General features: G+C 44.4%; 1 protein-coding gene across 3 annotated transcripts in view; it reads left to right on the plus strand.

Annotated features, from left to right (window-relative positions):
- The window catches only part of MAPK4 (mitogen-activated protein kinase 4), a 131706-nt gene that overhangs the window by 54791 nt on the left and 56452 nt on the right, over nt 1-20463 (plus strand). For all 3 annotated transcript variants that reach the window (XM_053288441.1, XM_053288439.1, XM_053288442.1), the window contains one exon: nt 13762-15106. In XM_053288441.1, coding sequence (XP_053144416.1) covers nt 14561-15106 — 546 coding nt within the window. In that variant the 5' untranslated portion in view covers nt 13762-14560. The remainder of the gene's footprint in view (nt 1-13761; nt 15107-20463) is intronic.

Consider the following 20463-nt stretch of genomic DNA (forward strand, 5'->3'; position numbering starts at 1 on the left):
GGTCTCTGAGACAGAGAATGTGAAGCCTCTGGATTGGTCAGTCCTTGTAACAAATAACTGGAGACTGACCATCTGCCCTTGCCTGGTCAGCAGAACAGGATGCTAGGCCCTGTGCTGCATTACCACTTGGTTATGCTAGGGGTGGCCTTGGGCTGGAGAAGAGATACACCAGGTCTGGATTCAAGAACAGTCTCGGATGACCTCAGCCCGCCCCCGACACATTCTTAGTGATGTGTGAATCTGTCTCAAGCTTGTTGGATTTTGTTCTGCTTTTGCTTTGAGGCTTAGCTCTGTCTGTGCTGGTTACTCAGTCCCAGTCACTCCTTCTCCAGCTTTAAATGTCTACGGGCTAACCCTTGCTAACTTGGCAAAGAGGCACCTTTTAACATGGTGATTCTCTTTATTTAGCAGGGGGAGAGTAACTGGCCCTCTCCACCCCCAGCACAGGACCTCCAGTGACTGCACTGTTACTGGTGTCTATCTTATGTTTCTTTTTAGATTGTGAGCCCTTTGGGGACAGGGATCCATCTTATTTATTTATTATTTCTCTGTGTAAACTGTCCTGAGCCATTTTTGGAAGGGCGGTATAGAAATCGAATAAATAATAAATAAAATAATACGGGCCTCCCACAGTTTATGCTGTGTACATAAATGGATCCTCACAGATCTTCCTTCCCATGCTTGAAGGAAATTGATCCAAGAAAGGCTGTTTGCTAACATCACCTTGTCGAGTCCTAGACTATTGATGTGGTGGCTCATATATCAGTCTGCCACTGCTGGATTTGATTCTGCCTCATGTGTATTTGATCTGCTCTAGTTGAAAATAGAGGATATTCTTTGGAAAAATGTGACCTCCACCTTCCCTGTGCTTGACTCTCTAGGATGCCATACCAGACTTTGAAAATAAAGCCTGCTATATTGGATACTAGGTTATCCTATAGAGGAGAGAGGAACGTGGCATTTGTGGTGGTATTCCTAAAAACAGTACTGTTCAGTTGCCATAGAAACAAATTTCTTTAGCTTATCAAGGGATAAATGTTGTTTAGGGTGGGTCTTAAATGTTCACACGTTAAACTCACACATAAAAAGCATGAATAAATATATACAGTCTCTTAAAAAGTCCAAAGATTATATTTTTGGGTGTGCCCAAATTCATGCCATCCAAATCCACAGATGGACTTTACTCCAGTTCCATAGACATGTCTAAAGCTTCCATTAGAAAATACCAAGGAATGCTGGGAGGTGTTTCCAATGATGTTTTATAATGGGACAAAATCCATATGCAAACAATAGCAGTTCTGAAGAGATGTATCCAATAGTTTTTAACATGTGAACATGTTAACATGTGAACACCAAAAGGTCAGTTTCATAGACTGGTCACTTAAGTTTCCAGAGAGCCAGCATGGTGTAGTGGTTAGAGTGCTGGACTAGGACCGGGGAGACCCGAGTTCAAATCCCCATTCAGCCATGAAACTAGCTAAGTGACTCTGGGCCAGTCACTTCTCTCTCAGCCTAACCTACTTCACAGGGTTGTTGTGAAAGAGAAACTCAAGTATGTAGTACACCGCTCTGGGCTCCTTGGAGGAAGAGCGAGATATAAATGTAAATAAAACAAAACCAAACCCACAGTCTTTCCCTGTGTTTGCTGATTTTCCAACTGGAGTAATTCTTATCAATTTGACATTTCAACCACATTTTGAGGGCTTCATTTACTAGACCCATTCACATGTTATGCTTAAAACTCGTACCTGTGTACACTGTACACAGGTACAGTCATTCACATGTTATGCTGAATGCAGGTGCAGAAGTACATTTCCTATCCGTACTATGCATTTGACGGGCCTATATCCAGGTTCACTTTTTAAATGAAGACAGGTACCGTCATTCTCTCACACACACATACGAGTGCACAGACATCTGTACGCTTGTACAGCATAATGTCTGAATCGAGCTACTCTATCAGAGGAGAAGCCAGGAGGGAGGAGGTGCTTAATTGCTGCTTCCCGCCCCTGCCCTGAGTGTGTTCTGTCTACTTCCTGTTCTAAACCTACAGGGTTCGCCAAGTGCCATGTGGGAAAGACTTAGCTCATCCAGTTTTCATCACATTGTGGGGCCAAGGAGCAAACAAACCCACATGCCTTCAGCTTGAGGGGAAAACGGAAAGAAAGAGGCAGGAACAGCAGCCTTGTTTCTAGCCTGCCTCTCTTCCCAGGGCCAGGCATTCGGACAACCCTGTCTGTAGTACCCTGAACAACACATTTGGAGGGGACAAACAGTGAAAAGGGCACAGCTCCAGGTGTGGATTTGAGTTTGCTGGAGATGGCACAGGATGGCCAAGATGGGCAGAGAGTGAAGAAGGCTAAGGGCTAGTTCAGATGATACTTTTTTGGCCCCTACTACTACTACTACTACTACATCATCATCATCATCATCATATACCATTTTTCAACAAAAGTTCTCAAAGTGGCTTGCATAGAAAAGGAAATACAGTGGTCCCTCGACTTACGAAGTTAATCCGTTCCGAACGCACGTTCGTAGGTCGAATTTTTCGTAAGTCGAAAAGCGCACCCACGGAGGTCTGGAAACATTCGTAAGTCGAGGAAACCGCATCTAAAAATTCGTAAGTCGAGGAAGCTGCATCTAAACCGGCAACGACTTCCGGTCATTTTTGTCGTTCGTAAGTCGAAAACTACGGATGTCGAGTAGTTCGTAAGTCGAGGGACCACTGTAAGAGGGTTCCCTGTCTCAAACGGGCTCGCACTGTCTAAAAAGAACCATAAGGCAGACACCAGCAACAGCCACTGGAAGGATGCTGTGCTGAAGTTGGAGAGGGACAGTCACTCTCCCCCTACTTAATATAAGAGACCCACCACTTTAAAAGGCCCGTCTTTGCTCAGTTAGCAGGAGTTAGCACACAGTTAAAAGGGGGAGGTGCTGAGAGTGCAACTGTCCTGATGCCTTCTGCAGGTATCCTGATGTCCTTCTGGCACATTCCTTTATTGCATGGTGGCTGGTTTTGTCCACATTGCTGCTGCTCTACATACAAACTTTGCGGATGACCCCCCCCCATACACAATGAACGAATGGACTGGTGGAATATCAGGATGTTCACGAAAGACTTCAAGATATGCTTGCTTCTGGTGCATCCCCCTTTTAATTGTGTGGACAGTAAAAGTATCATCCAAACCATTCCAAAGTGGGGAAAGGGACGAGGGTGATGGGGGTGGGATCTGAGTTCATAGTGGGGCGGAGTTCATAAATGCAAGGGGATTATACATACTGCCTGGATGGGGCTGGAGCTCAGTGGCTGGAGCTCATCTGCTTTGCATATGGAAGGACCTGGGTTCAGTACCTAGTAGCTCCAGGTAGGGCTGGGATTGGGAGAGACTCCTGCCTGAAACCTTAGAGAGCCATGGCCAGTCAATGTAGACAAGACTGAACGAGATGGACTAATGGTCTGACTCTGTATAAGGCGGCTTCCTATGTACCTAACTTTATATATTTAAACACACACACACACACACACACACACACACCCATGGGTTCTTTGCCTCAACTTTAGCTCTATTCGTATATTTATAAATAAATATTAATTGCCCAATACACCATAAGTCTCCAGTGTTCTCTCATCCAAAGGAAAACAAACCCAAAATGCACTGCCCCTTGAGCCTTCACACTGCCTGGGGAAGTGGAGATCATTCAATGATCTCCACCCTTGACTTTCTTTAGGTGCCAAGTGGCCAAAGTCCTCAGTCTTAACAAAAGGGCCTCTCTTCCCAGAATCCCTGCTTGTGACATCATCAGCCATGATCTCATTAAGAGTGTCCTGTCTCGGTTTCCTCTTCGTCTCCTTGGCAAGCAGGCATCAGATCTTGCCCGTCTCTACAAATGGCCTATCTGCATGACCTAACGGGTTGGCTTCCCCCGTCAGAGCCTGCAGGCTGGCAGCCAGGAGTTAAATTGGAGTGTCGTGTTTGGATGATTTACTGCCAGACCTCGGGTTCAGTGGAAACTCTGCCCAATTATGCCAGCAATGCATAGCTCAGGCACCCTTTTAACAAAACTGCAGGAAAAGAAGCCCAGAATAGACAGCACACTTTGTGAAAGTTATTAGACAAATCTGACAGGGCTGATTACAGTGGTTAGGGATTGACACTTCTATGGCCATCTCACAACAGGAAAGGAGAGAGGATTTAAATGCACTAAACCTCCGCTAGTTGAACCTGCTGGCTTCTGTAACCATAAATCTTCTCTATAACTGTGAAACTGGCTGGGAATGTGAAAATGCTAGAAGGGTGATAAATTATGGAGCTCACCTCTAGGAAATGGGCTGCTGCCACTAGGAAGTACCTTACATCAGTTTCTGTCATTGATCACGTCAGTAAACAGGGTGGTAAATGGATAAAACATGTGAAGCTGCCTGATATGGAGTATGGCCATTGGTTAATATATCCTAGTTGTGTCTGCTCTGATTGGCAGCAACTCTCCAGTTCATCAGGCCTTTTCTAACTCCTCTACTTGAGATCCTTTGCCATGGATTAATCCTGGGACCTTGTAATCTTCCACTAGGCTGCATCCGGACAGGGCAGAGTGGAGTGCAGCACATTCTGCAACCCAGAATGTCACCTTGCCTTGCAGAATGAGCTTTCTGAGCCAGTCTTGGACTAACATAGGGAACATTAGAAGCTGCCATATACTGAGTCAGACCATTGGTCCATCTAGCTTAGTATTGTCTACATAGACTGGCAGCGGCTTCTCCAAAGTTGCAGGCAGGAATCTCTCTCAGCCCTATCTTGGAGAAGCCAGGGAGGGAATTTGGAACCTTTTGCTCTTCCCAGAACGGCTCCATCCCCTGAGGGGAATATCTTACAGTGCTCACACATCAGGTCTCCCTTTCATATGCAACCAGGGCAGACCCTGCTTAGCTAAGGGGACAGGTCATGCTTGCTACCACAAGACCAGCTTTCCTGTGAGTTGGTTCATACATACATATAAGGCCCATTCACACATTATGTTCACCACTTGACAAGTGTACAGTGTACACAGTACAGATATGTATACAGGTACAGTCATTCACTTGTCATTTTGAACACAGGTACAGAAGTACACTTCCTATCTGTACCACACATCTGAAGGGCCTGTATCCAGTATCCCATCCTGTAATTCATCCTGTATTCACTTTTAAAATGAACACAGGTGCACCCATTTTCACAAACACATGTACGAGGGTACAGATAGTTGCACACTTGTACAGCATAATGCCTGAATCAGGCTATAGATCTCTTGATTTCTCACCGCTAGTTTGTTCTGTGCTTGATAACTCATAGCTGAACGTGTGAACTGACGTCACTGAAAAGCACTGTGAGGTGGTAGGCCTGGTGTTTGATCTGTAATGGCTCATTCACGTAGGCAACAGCTACCCAGTGATGAGCTATGGGCAGTTTATAGCACTTACATTTATATACTGCTCTATAGCTGGAAGCTCTCTAAGCGGTTTACAATGATTTAGCATATTGCCCCCCAACATTCTGGGTACTCATTTTACCGACCTCGGAAGGATGGAAGGCTGAGTCAACCTTGAGCCCCTGATCAGGATCGAACTTGTAACCTTCTGGTTACAGGGCGGCAGTTTTACCACTGCGCCACCAGGGGCTCATTTTCAAAGTTTATGCCGCAGTCCTTGTACTAGCTTAAGCTTATCCCAGACAGCTAGTACAGAGTAGTTGTCAGAGTGTCAGACTAGGAGCAGGGAACCCAGATTCAAATCCCTACTTGGTCATGAAGCTCACCAGGTGCCTCTGGGCCATTCACCGCCTCTCAGCTTGACCTACTTTCCAGGGTAGTTGTGAGAATAAATGGGGTGGGGAATATGCTTAGTTAGGGTTGCAACAGGGAAACAGCATGCTTTGGGGAACCACATTATGCAAACTAGGGATAGGCAGAACACTTGGAGCTCAAAACGGGCTGTTTTGAGTGTTTCGAGCTCAAAACTGAATGCCCTTCAAATGAAGGGCCTGTTTCAAGCTCGGAACAGAATGACCCTGTTCTGAGTTGGAGCGTTTTTCGAGTGTCTCAAGTGCCATTTGGGAGGCCTGTTTTCCCCTTGCTGACTGGTTGTGGCACCAGCTTCCGATGGTCTTGCAATCCCCTTGCTTCTTGGTTGGCTTGTTATCATACAAATAAACTTGATTAGTTTGATACGGTAACCAAGCCAACCAAGAAGCAAGGAGATCACAAGCCAATCGGAAGCTGGTGCCCAAACCAGCCAGCAAGGGAAAAACAGCCCGCCAAAAATGGTGCTCGGAACACTCAAAACATTCCGAGCTCGTTCTGTCGGAACAATGGCTCGACCGGTTGTTCCAATGGAACGTTCCAGGCATTTGCATTCCATTTCGAGTTTGGAATGGAACACAAACCCCATGCCGTGCACATCCCTAGTGCAAACCCAATGTAAGATGGTTCCCAAAAGGAAAGCGATAGTGTATGTGGAGTGCTCTTTTTGTATTTTGAACATATCTGCCTACTGCATTGTATCCCCCCCCCCAAAAAAAAACCATATTGATTTGTGTTGATGAATAGGGATGAGCAAGTGGCTGCCCCTCGGTGTAAAATTTGGCTGTTTGATTCATACTCCCCCAATTCTAGAACAGGAGTTCTAAAACTTGGGGCCCCAGATGCTGCTGATCTACAATATCCATTAACCCCAGCCACACTGGACTTTGGCCACTGTGGCTGGGGTTGATGGGCATTGTTGTCCAACAGCATCTGAGGACCCAAGTTTTAGAAGCCCTACTCTAGAGGATAAGATGAGTGTGGATGAGTAGCAATGGGGCTTGACAACAGAGCAGACCATATTGAGGACTGAGTAGAGTTGCCACATGTCCAAGGTTGGCTTGGTCAGTCCAGGAAACAGACATCATGTCCAAGGTGTAGGGAAAGTGTCATCTTGGATATGAAATGTCCAGGAATTTGAGCAGGAAGATTGCCTTAACTATTTTTATCAATTTTTCTGATGCTTCTCTCTGGGCATTATAGCTACGTGGTGTCACTGTTTAAAAGCCCCATCTTTTTCTCTGGCACCAGTGCTGACAACTGGCTAGGTTGGCTCTCTCTTCGTGGCTCAGTAAAGCCCTTCCCCTTCTTTCTGGATTATTTCTAGATTTAGTGAGGGTGATAGGGGGCCCTCTGGGTCATGGGTGTCCAGAGCAGGGAGTCCAGAAGGGCAGTTCGGACTGAGCCAGTTCCCACTGAATTCAGTGGGGCATACTCCCAGGTAAGGAAAGTGCTCCATGCCCCTGATCATCTTGGTTGTCCTCTTGTGCACTTTCTCCAGTTCTACAATGTGAACTGGAGATGATATCATGACCAGAACTGTATGCAGACCTGCTCTTGAAAGTCAGGGCTCTTTTAAAACAGTTGTTTGGAAGAAGAACAAGCCTCCATGAATCCTGCTGCTCAACTGTCTTGTTTTGTTACTGATGCAGAGAAAGAAGCAGGCAGGGGTGTAGCTATAACTGAGCGGATGGGCTCAAAGAACCCGGGACCCCAAGCTCCTGAGGGCCTCCCAGGTCCACCCTTCCCTATTTTCTTCATTATCTCTGAGGGGCCACTGGGGAGAAGGGTGAACACGGATCCCCTCTCCCCTAGCTACGTCCCTAGAAGCAGGGTACTGCCCAGGTCTCCAGCCCACTGGGGTATAATGTGCCGTATCAGTATGTGGGCTCATGTGCTCCCTAGAAACTGGAGATAGTGCAGACTGTTTGCTTTGCCGTCCTCCTTTCCACTGCTAAATAGGTGTTGCATTTCACCCCATCGCTGACCTCTGTTCCCTTGGCACATGACTCGGTTGCTAAATATAGCCTGTGATCAGTAGGCATTGAAGAATTGGAAGACCATTATCAGGACTAGGGGGTAGAGGGAGATTTCCAGTTACCTTCACTCAAGTAGAACATACGTCTTGAAATAACTTGGCTGCAGCACTGTGGGAAAGCTCTTAAGAAGAGGGATTTGAACCTACCAGGTTTTTTAAAATTTTTAAAATTGGGTTCTGGTTCTGGTTCCAGTTCAGCCTTGACTTAAGTGGTTCTTCTTCAGTTCCACTTCACTGGCCTGTATTTCAATTTCACCAGCTTCTCTTTGTTAGGAGCAGACTGTTATGAAACTGGATTGGCCCGGAGAGCCACAGAGAAAACCTGTTTCCTGAACTCCACTTGGATATGCAGGGGTATGTTCTGTTGCTCTAATCGGACTTATCCATGCATAACCATAGGCACGATTGAAGTCTTAATGAGAGAGGTGAAATGTTGGCTAAATGTAGCGCCTCATTTCAAGGAATTCAAAGCCTGGACCAGAGTTCTTAAGCGATGGTCTGGGCACAGTATTCCTAAATGCATAAAAATCCTGGACTATAGTGCTTTAATTTTTTTTAAAGAAAAAGAAAACTCCAGTTGTCCCCCACCCACCATCACTTGTGAAAATGACTTTTGGAGCAGTATTTAATTCATTTTTAATGTATTGCAGAACCATAGAGTTTTAAAGTTGGAAGTGACCTCTTCCAGTCCAACCCTCTGCTCAGTGCAGGAACCTGGTAGGGGCACAGAAGGGAGATCAAAATCTACTGGCAGATCTGCAGGTGATCTGCAGCAGAGGAGGTCAGCAAAGGTTTCTGACTTCCGGTTGATCATCAACAACAAAAAAGCTTCATATTTGCTTAAATTCGGCTGCAGGAACGAAGAAAGCTTGGGAGACACCCGGAAATGAAAATTTGAAGCTTTTCACACATGCAACCAAAACCAGACTAAGGTTTGGATTGCGCGTGTGTACTGCCAGGAGCCACGCCGCAGCAAGCCCACTTAGGGGGCCTGCTGCTTAGTCTGGATTTTGGGTGCGAGGGCACCCAGAAAGCAGGCTAAATGATCATGTGTCAGTGCCACACGGATTTGCTGGCACCTGCACACAAGTAGCCTCCCGGTCTGCATTGGGAGGCTCTCCATAATCCACCGCGCGCACACGGGTTGCATTATGGGAATTCCAGGGGCCTCTCAGCCCCCAAACCTCCTGGCTGACAGTAGCAGCCAGTGAACTTCTGGGTGAGAGATCCGCTCTCTCAGCCAGAATGAAACGATCATCTATGGGGGAGGTAAGTAATTTAATTCAATTCAGTTTATTATGCTGGAAGATTAGCACAAGGGGAGGTAAGCATTTTGTGCCGTCCTCCCCTTGCCTCTTTAGAGCCCTTTCTCCAGTCGTGAGGAAGGGCTCTTTGTGTTAAAGAATTGTGAGCTCATTTCTTGTAATTAAAACAAAATTCTTGCTCAGAGCATGTGCTCAGAAACGCCTTGTTCCTTAAAGAGTATGCTCCCACTGCAAGCATTTTATGCCTTGTTCTGGTTGGACCTCGGGGTTCTGGTAAAAAAGCAATAATGGTAGATCCTACCATTAGAGAGCTGGTCTTGTGGTAGCAAGCATGACTTGTTCCCTTAGCGAAGCAGGGTCCGCCCTGGTTGCATTTGAATGGGAGACTAGAAGTGTGAGCACTGTAAGATCCCTCAGGGGGTGGAGCCACTCTGGGAAGAGCATCTAGCTTCCAAGTTCCTTCCATGGCTTCTCCAAGATAGGGCTGAGAGGGATTCCCGCCTGCAATCTTGGAGAAGCCGCTGCCAGTCTGTGAAGACAATACTGAACTAGATAGACCAATGGTCTGACTCAGTATATGGCAGCTTCCTATGTTCCTGTGTTCCTACAAGTCAGAAGTCTCCCTTTACTGTGCGACAGCATCCCTGGCCAGCCAGCCTTTGTATGGAAATATCTAAAGGTGAGCCCACCACCCAGGGGCGTAGCTAGGGGAAAGGGGGCCCGTATTTGCCCTATCCCCAAACTGGGGGGCCCTCAGGAACTGGGGGCCCTGGGTTCTTTAACCCCATCAGCTCACTTATAGTAACACCTCTGCCACCACTGCACAAGGTAGGCTGCTTCATTGCCAAAGAGCTTTACAGTTAGGAAATTCTTCCTAATGCCTAACTGTTTCCTTGTAACTTCAAGAAACAGAAAAAGAGCTGTAACTGGGTTCACCCGCAACCAAATGATTTATGAAAAAATTCCAAGGCAATACATTTACAGATTATGTTATCAAATAGAATAAAACAAGTAAAATATGATATAAACAGTCCAACGATGGATTCGTAAATCATTATAAAAAATGATATCCATAAAGTACAAAGTTTACAAACTGATCCATATCAAGGACATAATAAGAATCCACCAATGTCTATCCCAGATGAGTCCATGTTCGATGGAAATGTCCAAGAATAATCCAGTGGTATCGTCTCATTGAATACACAGAAATCCAATAAAATCCTGTGTTCTTAAGTTGCCAATCAATTGCTAAACACGTTTCACCAAGCAGGCCTTCATCAGTGGTGCTGTTCCAAAGTAGAGGCTGTCATATTAGCTGGTTTGGTATATCCATCAGGATTAGTTCACTTTGTTCACCAGATCATATCATCCAATAATAATTCCTATGACAGGAGAGAAAATCTCATGCTACCAGCTCTAAGGAGTAGCTCTCCAGCTAGCCCTGGTGGATATACTGAAACCGGATAGACATTAGCGGATTTTTTCTACTATGCCTTTGATATGGATCTGTTTTTCAATTTTGTGGTAATTGTTTTTATGATTTTTCACAAATCCATTGTTGGACTGTTTATATTATATTTTACTAGGTTTGTTCTGTTTGATAATATAATCTGTAAATCTTTCGCCTTGGGTTTTTTAGTAAAGCAATTCCTTGTAACTTCAGTCATTGGTTCTAGTCCTCCTGCTGTCCTCAGGAGTAACAGAGAACAAGCCCACTCCTTTGAGTGTAACTCAAAGGAACACATCTGTGCAGTCTCAATAAACAGTCTCCTAAACATTAAATAAATGAATGATGGCCAAGATCTGAACGCTGCTCGTGTACAACGAACAAGTGGTACAAGCCCAAGAAGATTGTGCAGCTGCGCTAAATCGTGGAGATGTTCAGAACTGTGCTATTCTACCCTTGTGCTATTGCCAGGGTCAAAGCCACCATTGCACCGGGGTGTGGGTGTGTTCAAAGAACCTGGGCCGCCATGCTCAGGCCAGGAGTGGTGCCGCAGCCGTGCCCCCTGTGTCTGACATCAGATGCAGGGGGGCACGGCACGCTTGCAAACAGAGCCATGCGCCCCATTTACAAGCAAATTTGGCCAGCACCATGTTTGCAATGCGTCTGGGAGTGGCTCTCCCTACTTGCAAAGGTAGGGAGAAGCGTTCCCGGCCAGGCTGGGAACCAGGCACTGGCTAAGCTTCTAAAAAATCGAGACGGGTGGTTTTTGAGTAGCTTAGACAGCATCGGGTTCCCAGCCTGGCCAGGAACGCATCTCCCCGCCTTTGCAAGCAGGGAGAGCCACTCTTGGCCGTGCTGTAAATGTGGCGCTGGCCAAATTTGCTTGCATACGGGGCATGCGGCTCCGTTTATGAGCATGCCACGCCCCTTGATGTCAGATGCAGGGGGTGTGGCCGGGGGGCTGCTGGCGGTTGGCTGAACCGGGGGCCGCTGGCAACTTCCTTACACCCCTGGCTATTGCATAGGGGCTCCCTGCAAAACAGATGAACCACCTTGAGATTGTTTTAATGAAAGGCGGTATAGAAATTTGACAACAACAAGAAGAAGCATGCCACAAGTTGTGCACCGTATTGCACACACATGTTTTTGCTGGTGCAACACTAGTCTGGGACAAAAGCTAACACTGCACTTGCACAAGGAGGTTGTGCTAGCATTAAGACTGTGGTACAAGTACAACATCCTTGTGCAAGCACAGTGAATGTCGATCAGTGTCAGATATCTTGAAGTTCTGCACATTACTTTGTAAAATATTCAGAGACAGATAGTGTAGCTTTTAAAGGCCTATCCATCACTGAAGCTATTGACTGAGCAAGTGGCAGGATCACTGAAAGGAGAGCACTCCCTAAAATGAAAACCTGAAACCAATTGGATATATAAATATGTGTGTTATAAAATCTAATATTTTAATAACATATTTTCAAATCAGTGTCAAATGCAATATTAACACAGCCAATCTGAAAATCCTGATTGCACAGATTATAAAGTGCAACACCTTTATTAAAACAGAGGAAGAAATGTATACATTGTAGCAAGGCAGCACATAAACAATGGTATGATGTTCTATCTGCTGCATATTGCAAGGGGTCTGCAGTCTATGGCTTTCTGAGTTCATACATATGGCTCTTTCCCCCTATTTAGTTATTTATTTTGTTTCTACACCACCCAATCCAATGGCTCTGGGCAGTTTACAAACTAAAAACAAAATATAATCATTCAAAAATCAAATGGAAAATCATAAAATCTGAACAATTAAAACAGTTTAAAACAGTTAAAACAATTAAAAAAATTTAAAGTCATAATAAAGTCATAATAAATAAAAAGTCATCTTTAATCTGTCCTGGTCCTACAACACAAATACTTTTAAATGGATAATCTCAAAAAAACAAACAACAAACCCAACAGCAACAGGAAAAAAGATTTTATATTTGACATTTGGAATTGTCTGCTGGACACATACGTTCAGCTGAAGAAATGCTTTTGGACTTTTCCCAGTCCTTGGTTTAACATACTTTTGTGTGCAAGTGTTTTCTAACATTAATTAAATAAAAAATAAAATAAAAGGAGCCAACTAAGTCTCTCTCTTGGATTCTTTCTCTTGGCCACCCCAGAGTGTGATGGAATGTCGAGGGCTGACATTTATATAGATGGATGGTTTCATTATTTTAGGAAATGAAATTGGGAGCTTTTATATTGTTAGGTTTGGTTGTCCCACTTCCCCAAGTGGTCGGAAGTTCCAGAGATCTGCATCACGTCCCACATTCTGGTTTGCTTTAGAGGAAGGAGAGTCATTGCAAACTGATGGTGTCTTTTGTAATATTTGCAGAGGGGTTCTTACCCCTGGACTTCCGGGCTGAAATCCAGAGCATCCATACCCCCAGTGGGCCCCCCAATCCTTTTTAATCTGTCCCGGGTGGTGTGTTCACATTAAAAATGTGTCAAATACTCTGTGTGTGTGTGTGTGTGTGTGTGCTCCCATTGGATGAAACTGGGAAGATAACAGATCCTTCTTAGAAGTTGGCAGTAGGTTATATCAGAGAGGCTAAATTCTGCATCCTGAGATGGTGCAGTTCTCTGCCTTGGCTGACCCATTCCCAATTCTAAAAACCTTTCTTGAGTCTGCCTCTGCTAGAATCTGCTTGCAGCCATTGCCTCACACATACATTCAAGGGAGGGGGGGAAATGTGGATGAGGTAATCCTACATGTTCCCAGCAGGCAAGGAGTATGAGACTCTCTCAATTTTCCAGTGGCATCTTTCTCCAGGATGGGAGCCATCCAGGACTGTTCAGAGTTGTTCATGTACCATTTAAGAAACATCAGCCAGGCCTCCTGGCCCCCTAGCCCCAGAAGAATTTCCGGCCAGCTAAGTACCCCAAACTCGCCGATATAGATATATGTTTTCATTATTTTAAGAATACAGAGAAAGGGAGCAGGGGAGTAGCAAGTTAAGAGTTGAGTATAATAATTATGCATATTCTTACTGAAGATAGCTAATGAGTTTCTCCAAAAGGTTATCGTTGATATTTCCTATCTTATTCAGGTGCGTTAATCTTCAGGAAGAAAGGATAAAAAAATTAAAAATTACATTATCAAATTAATTCAATATGTCTTTTTCTTGCAGAAGGAGAGGCTATAACAAGTGAGCAGTAGTCAGACACTATGAAGATCAAATGATGTATCATGTCAACAGACAAAGGATGTGGAAAATGGGAAGGTATTGAGAGTGGACATTTGTGTTGTTGAACTCAGTGGATGGGGAAGAAGATTTGGTCAAAAACACACTTTTGCATTCAGCATGTTCTCTGATGATGAAATGAAAACTTGGGCTTGCCTTTAAAGAATATGTGGTAGAAATCACACCAAAGCCTTCTGGAATTATTGGTCTCATGCAGAAAAATATGCTGAATCCGCCTCTGGAGAATAAAGGTTTCCAATACAAATGCTGATTTCCAAATACTTTGTGAACGAAGGTCCATGTTCAGTTACCTAAAGAAATGGAATGCTAACCACCTTCTACATTTGAAGTTTCATTGGGCCACATTCCCAGAAGTCAAAGACTTGATAATTTTAAAAACTTGGTGAGCATATTAGTTTACCAGCATATTGTAGCAAAAACCTTCATAAGATTGATTGCACTTTAGGAAAACCATTGTAATTTTTCATCTCTGACTCTCTTGGCCCTTTCCCCGGTTGAATGAGTTGACGTGTGCAGTGGAAAATTTGGACTCCTCTCTTTTTTATAAGATCTCTCTGAATATCTGAAAGTCTTTTCCTTTGTAACAATGGACTCAGAGCCAGGAAACTCACAGATTTTCATGGATAACAATAAGCTGTGTTCTTTCAAACCACCTTTGTGAACTAAAGGTTCTGCTCCACTGTGCAAATTTTATTATAGGGGCAAAGCAGGAGTTGACTTCATCATGGCGGAGAAGTGTGATTATATTGCCAGCATGTATGGTTATGACCTCGGTTGCCGTTTTATCGACTTCAGACCCCTGGGCTTTGGTGTGAATGGCCTCGTCCTGTCGGCAGTTGACAGCAAAAGCTGCCGCAAGGTGGCTGTGAAGAAGATCACCATCAATGATGCGCAGAGCATGAAGCATGCCTTCCGGGAGATCAAGATAATCCGTCGACTGGACCACGACAACATTGTGAAGGTCTATGAGGTTTTGGGGCCTAAAGGAACAGACCTTCAAGGAGACTTATTCAAATTCAACATGGTGTACGTCGTGCAGGAATATATGGAAACAGATCTGGCTCGATTGTTGGAGCAAGGACCGCTCTCTGAGGAACATGCCAAACTCTTTATGTATCAGTTGCTTAGGGGCCTGAAGTACATCCACTCAGCCAATGTGTTGCACCGGGATTTAAAGCCTGCCAACATCTTCATCAACACCGAGGACTTGGTATTAAAGATTGGTGACTTTGGATTGGCAAGGGTTGTGGACCAACATTACTCGCACAAGGTATGTACCTATTTTGGCCATGGTCACTTTCATATGGAAATAAAGTTAGGGATATTTAAAGCTTTTGTGCAAGTTCCATGCGTAACCTTGTTTCCTGTACACACGTTGCTGCTAGTTTTTGCACGACTTTTAAGAACAAATTTACCCTTTGTAAATGCACTGAGCAGGGACCTCTCACGATTTTTGCAGCTCCACCTGCTGGCCAGCTTTAGCATTTCAAGAATTATCCATCCCTTTTTACCACTTTGTGGTGACTGGGGAAAGAGTGGGTTATTCTTGGAATACAACTGACCAGAAGGTGGAGCTGCAAAAATTGCATGAGGTCCCTATTTGGCATGTTTACAGGGTGTAAAATGGCACTAGGAGGTAGTGTGGAAGCCTGCAGCAGTGTGTGTATGGGGAATAAAACTGCACTTGGAATTTGCACGGAAGCTTTGAAGAGCCAGCAGTTTATTGCCATATAGAAGTGACCTATGTTGTTGTTCTCAGATTTGGAGGATCCCAGACCAGATTTCCATACTTGATTCATTCCTAGACTTTATAAAATTATGTTAATCTCAGGGATCCAAACAAAATCCAAACTGTATATCACATTTAGTTATTGTGATGATTTGCTGTCTCCACTTCTCTGAGTGGTGGAGGATTAAGGATCAGCCTTTTAACAGACTTGGTTTTCATGGGCGGAGAAGTGCTGGAGACATTTACGGTGTTTTCTGTAACATATGTTGGCTTACAATTTACAAGTTTAATATGGTGGAGCAAGCATGGACCTGGATTGGCAGTTCTAACCTGTAAAGCAGCAGTTCAGTATAAAAGCCAACTGCATAGCATTCCTGCCTTTCTGGTTTGTTTCTTGCCAGCCAACTGCAAAACCCAAGAATTCTAATGTCTTCACTGGCTATGTTCAAATTACCCAAACTGTTCCTTTCCAGTTCCTTCCTGAGCATGTGGGAATGGGATGTGTGTAGTAGCTAGTAGCCATCAGTCATCAAAAGTTATTAATGCTAATTTTAAGTATGCATCTTATAGCCATCAGGGCCTATTGAGAAGGTATCTTTAGTTGTTAGAGCTGAAGAAGCATTTTTAATGTGACCCAACACAATAGCATTCCTATTATAATAAAATAATAATAATAAGAAACTGCCTTGCTGGCTCAGACCATCTAGCTTAGCATCCTGGGTGCTTTCCAGATTACACCCTGCAATGGCGTGTAATCATGACGAATCTCTGAAGTGTGCTTCCACACTTCCTGTGTTGTGACACCACAGTCTCTACGCTCACAGTAGGGTGCCACTCATATTTCCAATGCCTTGTTTCGAATTTAATCACTGCAATATAGTACTATAATGTCAGATATCCGGCATAAACAAGTTGCTGTTTTTTCAGGTTGTTAGTTTTCACAAGACTGCTTCCCCTGCTGGGCACTTTGCTATTTTCTTTTTTGCCAGGCTTTTACCCTGTGGTGTATCTACCACCCCCACCCCCCATTAGTTACTTTAGTTTTATTTAGAATGTAATTTTAATGCTTTCTTATTTTACATGTTTTTGTACACCGCCCAGAGTCTTCGGAGTGGGCGGTATATCAAATGTTTCAAATAAACAAATAAATAAATAAATTTACATTTTGAATGCGATTTGCCAGAACAGAAGCATTTTGCCACTGTTGAGTGGCTAATTTGGAAAGCGCCCAGGTGACCAGACAAATGTCACAGGAAATCTGCACAGCATGAGACAGCGCCAAGAATTATATTGTTTCTGAAAATGGAGGTAACTTGCACTTCTGGTTGTGGTGGCTCCATGTATTCGTCTCAGACAAATGTACTAGTGACCATCACAATGGTGATATTATAGTGAGATCACACATTATCAGGCTTGTTAAGTGATCTTTAAGGCAGTGGCATCCAGGTTTAAGCAGAGATGATGGGATTGTCACATCTCATTCTAAAACAGAGCTCGTCTTTTTTTTTTTTTTAAATCCCACATCTGTAAATAGAATGAACAAGATTGATGAGGAAGTGCACTCATGTTAAAAATGGTTGGCTTCCACATCGAGGCTAAAAAAGGCATTCTTAGTGTTGGCTGTGAGATCTTGCTGTGTTAATTGGATTACAAACAACCTAGCTATGCTGGAGAGAGTCCAACTTTCCGGACATGAGACAGCAACAGACTTCAACCAAGGGAATAAGGATGAAGAAACTAGATTGCAAGGAATAGCTCTATATCCAGTACCATTTGGCCCATACAAGACATTCAGTATATAGGAGAACAGTGCATGACTATATCCACCCATGATGGCCTGTGAGCCAGATCCAGCTCTATAGTACATCTGTGATATGTAGCTCAATAGCTCTATTCAGACAGTATGTTGTAAAGTGTACAGATGTCTGTACACTTGTACATGTTTTTGTGTGAATGGCTATACCTGTGTTCATTTAAAAAGTGAACCTGGATACTGGCCCTTCAAATACATGGTGCAGATAGGAATGTACTGCTGTATCTGTGTTCAACATAATGTGTGCATAAGTGTGCCTATGTAGCTGTGTACATCAGGCCTGCTCAACTTAGGTCCCCCCCATTTGTTTTTGGACTACAGCTCCCATAATCCCCAGCCACAGCAGCCAATAGCCAGGGATTATGAGAGATGTAGGCCAACATCTGCGGGAAGGCTGAAGTTTAGCGGCCCTGGTGTACACCATACACTCATTGTACCAGTGTTCAACATAATGTCTGAATGAGGCTAATAGTTTACTCAAAAGCAAGTTCTACTGAATTACAGGGGACCTACACCCAAGTAAGTGTGCAGCTGTACAGTGCAATACTCACAAATAAGACCCGTCCCTTTTAGCTCAAAGGAAATTACTCCCTAATAATTGTGCACAGTATTGCAGCTTAAGCACTTTTTAACGGAGGCTGGATCATACCCTAAGGCTGCAATCTTGTGAACATGGAAGAGCTGGATTGACCCTTTGCAGATTGGACCCACAGCATGGGGATTTTTCTAACCTTATGCCCCCACCATGGTCTTGATCCAGATCATTCCCCCATGGCTATTTGCCCTCGGGAAAAGGTTTCCATTGGTACCTATTCAATAGGATTTGTTTCCGAGTAAACATGCATAGCATTGGGTTTCGGGAACCTGACTGTGTGTGTGTTTTCTTGGGGAAAGGTTGCACTGGCTTCGATGGGTCTTGCTCTTGAGAAAGTGCATCGGATTGCTGTCTGTTTTCTCTGCAGTGTTGCAAGGACATGTACAACACTTTCTCCTACACACCGCAGCCAATAGCACTGGGCTGTAACTAAGCTGCAAGCCATGGGGGTGGTCCCTACAGTAGGGACAGTTTTACCTGTGGCATGGAAAATTCCACTGTGAAAGCTTTTACAAAAGAATGCCCTGTTCCAGAAAACTTTGACCACACCATTCCATCAAACAGAGCTGCGTCCTGAAGCTTGGGTTAGGCTTACATGCGTGATTTCCCCAGATAAAAGGAACAGATGGACAGAAGAAGCAGGAATTTAAAGTATGCTCAGCAATTTTGCTGTGGCAGTTTTCCCTGCATTGCTCATGGCTGGGATTTTTAAAAAAACATGCCTCTCCTTTGCCGATGAATAATAAGAGAGATGCCCTCCTAATTCTGGGGGGTGCACCTCTCCTGCTTATGTAAGACAGAAAACAATGTGAAAAGCTGAACTCTTAAAGGGGCAGTGATTACTCCTAGGTAACTGAGCTCAGGCATTTGAAATATCAGTAGGGTTGCCAACATTTCATTGCCAGAATGAGGGACACAAGTTGGGGGGGCCTAGGGGGCTGGCTTGGGTGGAGGGGCTGGCTGGCAGGGGCCAGGTTGTGTATGCAGTGGTAATCAAGAGTCTGAGTATCATTGATGTATATGTAATTTAATTATATGCTATTGAATAATTGTTGTTATTTAGGACATTTTCAAGTTATACCACTTTTCAAACAAAAACTTCTCAAAATAAGTAGCTCCTTGCCCTACCACCAAATGAGGGACCAATGTTGTCCCTATAGGGACCAACGTTTCATCCCTAGAATGAGGGACATCCTGCGTAATGAGGGACAGTTAGCAACCCTAAATCATCAGAAAACTAGACAGTGGCCCTATTCACATATTATGCGCAACACTCATACAATCTGTGTACAGTATACGCAGGTACATTTATTCACATGTTATGCTGAACGTAGGTGTAACAATCAGCCACCACATTCATTCATTCATTCATTCGATTTCTATACTGCCCTTCCAAAAATGGCGCAGTGGGGAAATGCTTGACTAAGAAGCAGAAGGTTGCCGGTTCAAATCCCCGCTGGTACTATATCGGGCAGCAGCGATATAGGAAGATGCTGAAAGGCATCATCTCATACTGCGCAGGAGGAGGCAATGGTAAACCCCTCCTGTATTCTACCAAAAGAAAACCACAGGACTCTCTGGGCGGCAGGAGTCGAAATCGACTTGGTGGCACACTTTAGCAATAGCAATAGCAATAGCACTTACATTTATATACCGCTCTATAGCCGAAGCTCTCTAAGCGGTTTACAGTGATTTAGCATATTGCCCCCAACATTCTGGGTACTCATTTTACCGACCTCGGAAGGATGGAAGGCTGAGTCAACCTTGAGCCCTTGGTCAGGATCGAACTTGTAACCTTCTGGTTACAGGGCGGCAGTTTTACCACTGCACCACCAGGGGCTCAACTTGATGGCACACTTTACCTTTAGGTGCAACAATATACTTCCTATGTGTAACCTGTATTCCAGGGGACCTATGACCACATTCACTTTTCAAACTAGTGCAGGTGCAGTCATTCACACAAAAGCATGGATATGTGTAGAGACATCTGAATGCATATACAACATAATGTCTAAAGGGTATGTGCTGAGGATCGGGTTGCCAGTTCTGGCTGAAACTATTCCTGGAGATATTTTCCCCATTCCCCCAGCCCCCACACAATATCAAGCCTTTAAAATCTCCAGGATTGTTTTCAGTCCTCAGCTGAATATTGATGCCAGTTCCTAGAGACCCCAGGCCACTCCTGGAGACCCTAAATGAGGGTCACTGCACCTTACTGCATCTGAGCTGCATGTTTCGCCAGACACAGCCATATAGCACACTCATGGTGACAAATAGCCTTCAGACACTGTTCTTATCTCTGGGATTCAGTGTCAGTTTTCTATGGACTCTGGAGACCATAGAAGAGAGGAGAGCTGATCTTGTGGTAGCAAGCATGACTTGCCCCCTTAGCTAAGCAGGGTCTGCCCTGGTTGCATATGAATGGGAGACTAGAAGTATAAACACTGTAAGATATTCCCCTCAGGGGACAGAGCCGCCGCTCTGGGAAGA

The sequence above is a fragment of the Hemicordylus capensis genome, chromosome 2, assembly GCF_027244095.1.
Source record: "Hemicordylus capensis ecotype Gifberg chromosome 2, rHemCap1.1.pri, whole genome shotgun sequence".
In the NCBI taxonomy this organism is placed as follows: Eukaryota; Metazoa; Chordata; class Lepidosauria; order Squamata; family Cordylidae; genus Hemicordylus; species Hemicordylus capensis.